The 6528-nt window shown below is 44.4% G+C and overlaps 1 protein-coding gene across 2 annotated transcripts in view; it reads left to right on the top strand.

Annotated features, from left to right (window-relative positions):
• The first annotated feature begins 3691 nt into the window (after positions 1 to 3691).
• OTUD4 (OTU deubiquitinase 4) overlaps positions 3692 to 6528 on the top strand; it is a 29478-nt gene continuing 26641 nt past the window's right edge. Inside the window, exons 1-2 of one of the 2 annotated variants that reach the window (XM_024207575.3) lie at positions 3692 to 3775; positions 5636 to 6146. In XM_024207575.3, coding sequence (XP_024063343.1) covers positions 5982 to 6146 — 165 coding nt within the window. In that variant the 5' untranslated portion in view covers positions 3692 to 3775; positions 5636 to 5981. The remainder of the gene's footprint in view (positions 3776 to 5635; positions 6147 to 6528) is intronic. The other variant, XM_029910675.1, reaches the window with a different exon arrangement.

Genomic DNA, 6528 nt, shown 5'->3' with positions numbered 1-6528 from the left:
ACAATTTGTTCTACTTTAGAGAGTTATGGAAAGGATTTAATCTTTTCCATCCATTTTGTTTACAGTTAATAGTCAGTTCAGAAAGGTTTGAGTGTGTGTCAAGGCTGATTCCCCATTCTGGCACTTTGAGTGCAGAAGGTGGGGGCCCGCAAGGATTTTAAAAATTAATACTTGCCACTCCAGGTTTGTATTAAACTCCCAAGGTTACAGCTTTTCTCTGACATTGCCACCACCCAGGAAGACACACTTCGGAATTCCTTCTTATGGGGTACCCTCAAGCCCTTCCCACCCCACCCCGGGAAAAGCTGAGAAAGAAAACAAAGGAAATTAGCTGTTGCCACCAGCTAATTAAACAACATATGCACAAACCTTTTAGGACACCAAAAATCCAATCCTGTTCTTAAAAAAGGTATTTTTTATTAAAACCAAAAAAGAAAGAAAATACATTTGGAACTTAGGCTTTTGCTAGATTTTAAAAGAGCAATTCCAAAAATTAAGTACCCAAAATAGCTTTCTTGGGAGTTCAGCTTAAAGATTACAAGCAAACAAAAGCATCTGGAGTTAGCACAGAGGAGTCCATTAGCCATAACAAATAAACAGAAATAACCCTAATTGAGTCTTTCTAACCATTTCTGATCTACTTACACATTTGGGAGTTCCAAATAAGTAGTTCTAGGTATGATCTTATGATTTATGATCATACCTGGCTTAAAGCTTCTTTTAGCATAACTGCTCCCTGTTCCCCTCTTTCTTGGAGAAAAAACAACAGACAGAAAGGGGAAGTTTTTCCCCCCATTTTAAAAAGTTCTAGCCTTCCCATTGGCTCTTTTGGTCAGGTGCCCACTCCCTTTCCTTTACCTGGGGGACTTTGTTAACCCTTTACAGGTCAAGCAAGCAGAGAACAGCCACCAAGAGGGACTTTATAGCTAGCTGGCTGGGTGTCCATTAAAGGGAGTTACCCCACTTCCCCTTCATTTATCACAGTGTGTGTGTACACCAGTTCAAAGTATTGTATGGGGAGAAAAATACTGCTTTTTTTCAGTAGAGGATCTCTATGTCATCCTGAGTTCACCCAGAGCAACAATTTTTTGGAATCTGTTCTAGACATTAAAACCAATGAACAGATCCCTGATTCATCAGCATGTAGTCTTCTGTTGAGGGTCAGTATTCAAAAGGAAGAATTACACCCAAAATTTAAAACGAACTCTTCAGATTTGGGAGAAAGATTCTAGGAAAACCCTTGTTTGCTATTTGTTGCATTCTCAACCTGCTAGAAACATATGACTAGATCATGATAGCCTTACTCACATTGAGAAATACCTTATTCTAAAGTATGAGGGTTGATAACGCTATTAACATTTTCCTAGGTAGTTTAAATGCTTATATTGGTTTCCACTGCTTTCCTGATTCCTACTAAACTCTTTGGCTCATTAATATTTTGTGGTAGTGAATTCACAGGTTAAAGACACTTTTAAAAAAACAACCAACCTTTTATCGGTTTTAATTTGTTTGTTTTAAATTAATCAAATGGCTCTTTGTTCTTGTGCTATGAGATAATAAGTGTGTCCAATTGACCTTCTCAACACCATTCATTATTTTATATATTCTACTACTTATTTGTCTCCTCTCAGCTAAACAGACTGGGTCTTTTAGATTCTCTTTATAAGGAAGCCTTTTCACATCTCTAATCATATTCATTGCCTTTCTCTGGATCTTTCCTATTATTTTTTGTCATACAACAAAGATAAAGATTCACAAAGAATCACCTCAAGAAAAAAAACTATTATCACACTAAAGATATTCTCTTGATCTCCTGTCCGGAACTTCCCCTAGTTCCATTTCTCCCTGTCTTCCTACTACAGATTTAAAGAAACTGTACCTATATTCTCACATTCTTACTGAGAAAGGGCAACCAAAATTAGACAGAGTGCTCAGGATAAGAAGGTACTATTTGTGTAATTACACTTAAAATGAGAAAAGAAAGTTAAGGTTGCAAAGTCAGGTTCTCAAAAGTAAGAAATGCCAGATTTAAGGCTATCCTTGCAACCTTAATTTGCTCCCTCATTATTACATTAATTACATAATTGCATACTATCCCCTACCTCCTCATACAATCTCAGTCTCCCACAAGCATCCTTGCCCCAGTCTGTCTCAATCTTCCCATATCTCCCACTCCTCCTACAATCTCAGTCCTAGACTCCTTGCCCAGCCAGTCACAGTCTTCCTCTCCTCACTGTGATGTCCATAGTGATACCCAGGTCCTTTTCCTGTGTGAATATTTTTTAGCATATATCAATATGTATAAATGGTTCAAATTGTTCTTTCCAATACACATTACTTCCACATCTACATTGAATTTCATCTGCAGTTGCCTCGTCACCAAAAGAAACAAAAACAAAAATTTGGTACCTAATGACATTTGTAGATCATCAAATTGTTCACTCTGCTTGTAGGTCATATCCCTTCCCCACAACCCTTTGTCTTCAGCAGGGACTCTCTCTCTCTGTATGTTTGTACCAAGCCTAGACAAAGGGGCCTTGATTTCAGCTGAAGTCCTTAGGTACTGCTGTAACACAAATAAGTAATAATAAATAGCTTTGTTCCATCCCTCTGGAAAGATTCACACTCTTCTCTAGCCTTGATTAACCTAAAGGTTTTCTTGCTGCTTTTCACTAATGGCTTGTCTACATAGGAAAGTCATACCATGCTAAAGTGTGAATTGAAATCAATAGAGTTAGGCTTGGAAGGATTAGATTCTTGTTGGTAAACATGAATTCCACTGTATCCATATAAACAAAAAATATATTTCTATAAATAATCATTTAAATGTACAAATAGGCAAAGTAAGTTCTCAAGCAGCAGTTCTCTTATTAGTTTGATTTAAGGCTATTTACTTAGTATGTTTTGACATGTGATGTTGACAATTTGTGTTTTAATAGTTACAAAGCTTTTACTTCTTGAATCTCAACATCTACTGTCATTAAGTAATTATTGTTTGACTACCCATAATGTCCCAGGGAAGGGAAGTCCGACAATTTAAATAAATATTTTTTTTTAAAAATGCTTAAAATAAACATCATTATTAGCCGTTAAAGTTATAAAAAATAAAAATCAAATTCTGCCAAGCCTAAATACAGCAACAGCAGAATAAAGCCCCAGGCGGACACCCAGTCTCTGGTGGAAGACACTTTTTCCCATTCAGTTTATGTTGTTTCGGAAGGGATTTAAACAAAACAAAAACAAAAGCTACTTTAAGTGCAGAAGAAAAGCGCGCACCCAGGGGATTATACTGGTCTAACTATATCAATTTAACTTGTAACATGTGCCGTGTAAACAGCCCCCCCGCAGTAATATCCCAGGCCAGGCTAATCCTCCAGGGATAGCTCCGGCTACTCCCCGCTCCATCTGAAGCCCCTCACCCGGCACTCCGCATTAACTGGAGCGCTCAGCGATACCCAGGGGGAGCGAAGCAGTCTGCGGATTGTACCATTAGCTGCTTCCGTGGGGGTGCGTGTGAAACACCCACTTCCCGACGCTTACAGGGGAACAACTCGACTTGCCACCGCGCCCCGCAGACCCATGGTGCAAGCTACAGCCACCAGCACAGGTGTGACCGGTGGAACAAACCAACAGCAGGCGACAGGGGTGCCGGCAGCATCATAGGAAGGCGACGCGGGAGATTGAAGTGGTTGCGCCGCCGCCGCCGCTAGCCAGGGGCCCTCGCGAGGGGAGGAGGAAGGGAGAGTCCGAGCCTGCTGCGCCCGCCTCTCCCTCGGTAAGTGCCAGTCACTGCGCAGGGGCAATTCAGGGGGCTGGAGCCAGCGCCTCGCCCAGCGGCTCCCCGCAGCTGGGGCCGCCCCCCCTCCGCCCGCATGCGGGTCCTGCTGCTGCTGAGTGCGGCCAGGGCCCCGCAGTGACACACACGGCACCAGCCGCCCGGCCCGCTGCGGGGACACCCCCGCTAGCCCGGCCGCCGCGTCTCCCGCGCTCCGTCTGTGTCCCAGGCCTAACACCCCTGCCCCTCGCCACAGCGTGCAGCCGCGCTTTCAACCTCAGCGATCGCTGCAGGCAGAGCCGGGCGCGGCTCTAGAGCGGCCCAGGCCCGTCGAGGAGCGGGTGGCCTCTCTGACCAATAAAGCAGAGTGTAGTCGTGTGTCTTTTTTGGGGTGTCACAGTGTTTCAGCCGGTGTTGTGTCCCCCGCGCCGCTGTGTCTGCTGGGTACTCCAGCGTTAAGTTAATTCAGTTCAGAGGCCTCCCGTTGTAGGGAGACCGGGCTGCTGCTTGCATGGTCCCGCAGCAGACAGGGTTTATTGGCCTTGGTGCCTAGTTCGATGGATTATAAGCCTTAGTGAAACTGAAACTTGGATGGTCTGGCTGTTCTGGGTCAGTGCATCTACTTATTCCTATTGAATGTAGTATACCTTGCCACCTTTGTGACTCCAGAGCTGCTTCTGTTTCTTGTGACCCCCCCCCCCCCCCCCCCCCGCGTTCTCAAATATTTTTATTGGTCTCTATACCACTAAGATGATGATGTGCTGGCTAGGATTTGCCTTTCCTTAAGGCAAAGCTCGAATGTGAGTGAAAACACTTCAGGGGAATGAAAAAAGGAAGAAAGGTAGGATACTGGTCCTGAAGAATGCCAAATAAAATGGGAGGAGCGCCCAAGGAACTTTATGCGTTGTTATTGTAATTTGCTAGGCCTCAAGCCAGTTGAAATGTAAGAGTACAATATAGCAAAAATGCAACGTACCCTTTTGGTAGAGGACTGACTGTTTTGCACTGCTTTTCGAGAGCACCCTACTTGGAATATCACTAATTGTTGACATTGCAGGTTAATTGATATAATACTTACTCTCCAACTATGCTACCCTCTACTAGTTATAGAACTGAAAAGAAAATTGACCTTTCCAATTGTCTTGCTTCTGTTCTATTTTTTTTAAATAAAAGACTTGTGAAGTGCCATATGAAATTTAAACCATTTAATTGTAATGGAGTTTAGCTGAGGAACTGTACCCAGCTTGTATGACAACGCCCGAGACGCATATTGCATTTCTGATTGATCTGATAATCATGTCCCTGGAAGTCCCAGCAGCGTTTTGCTGTAAAAAGCAAGGCAGAAACTAGGCAAGGAAAAAAGTCTCTGTGCTACAAGATACATGCCTGTGAAACGACACAAACAGCTCCCAGCACTAATGTGGGAGGAGTAACAAAAAGAATCGAAACCTCAAGTGCACTAGGCAGCTTGCTAGACCTGATACTGAAACTAGAGTCCTAGTTAAGTATTTAGAAAGAGGGCGGTAGGAGTTTGATACGAAAATCTAGTTCGCTTACTGGTGTAAGCGTTTTGCTTCGGAAAGGGGGATTGTATGCTGTCTCCGCACGTCATGCCAGGGCTGCTTGCTGACCTGCTCATACCAAGTACGTCCCTTCTCTCCCCCTTCCTACAGGAGCCTTTCTGGCTCGGAGGGATTCCCCTCCTCAACCAGTGTGCTTCTACTTCCTGCTTCTGTAGAACTACAACTCCCAGTAACATCTCTGGCAGCGGTTTGAAAGTGAAAACAAACTGTAGGTTACCATTTCTTGGCAGTAGTAGTAGCAGCACATGCCCTTTCTCTTTTGTTTTCCGCCTTGCAGCTTGGGTGTGTTCAAGAGGAGCCAGCAGTAATCATCGCCCTGAAGAAGGGGTCGGATCTGGACCCCTCGAGTTACTTTCCGGGAGCAGTTGTCGGGCCCTCTAGGGAGGCCAGAAAGCGACTCTCTTTAAGGAGCTAACAAGCCAGATTATGCAGTAAAAATCCGCCCATGAGTCCCACATGCAATTTGACAACGTAAGGCCAGCTGCTGTTCCTGCTGCTGCTGCCCCGATTGCTGCGGAGGGAAGCGCTCTTCACCCCCACCGGCTGCGGCGGTTTCCTTTACCTACCCGTGGGGCAGTCTTGCCATGTGGGGCTAGGATTCTCTGCAGTATTAAGCAGTAAATATGGAGGCTGCTTGCAAGCCAGATGGCGGGGAGCAGAGTCATCCCAGCAGCGGTGTGGAGGCTCCTGGGGACGCTTCTATGGACAGTTACTTGCGATCTCAGGGTTTATATAGAAAGCGGGTTGCCAAGGATGGATCCTGTCTTTTCAGGGCTGTGGCCGAGCAGGTAAGTAGTTATTTAATTTAAGTAACCAGAAGCACTGTAACGATGGCGATACCTGGAGGAAATGGATCCCATTAGTGGGTGTTAATGATGAGGGTGAAAAACGGGCGAGTAGGGATTAAAGGAACACTAATTTTGCCACGGGAAAGCACCACATCTCATATTGGTATGTGTGCACAATCTTCCTGTTCCAACTAGGGAATTTAGGTTGAAGTTTTGAAACCTCCCCCCCCCCCCCCCCAGCAGTACATTTTTAGTGTAAAATTAGTGAAAACTGGGATTAGCCACCTGGTATGAAAACCATCCAGGAAAGTGCTTTAAAGCCCTTCCCTGCTTTAGATTGTGTGAATGAGTTTGCTGAAGTTTTGGAGTAAGATGATCGGAT

This window comes from Terrapene carolina, unplaced genomic scaffold (assembly GCF_002925995.2).
Source record: "Terrapene carolina triunguis isolate 2854851 unplaced genomic scaffold, T_m_triunguis-2.0 Scaffold66, whole genome shotgun sequence".
Lineage (NCBI taxonomy): Eukaryota > Metazoa > Chordata > Testudines > Emydidae > Terrapene > Terrapene triunguis.
The sequence above is the reverse complement of the archived record's forward strand: the minus strand, read 5'-3'. Positions and strand labels throughout refer to the sequence as shown.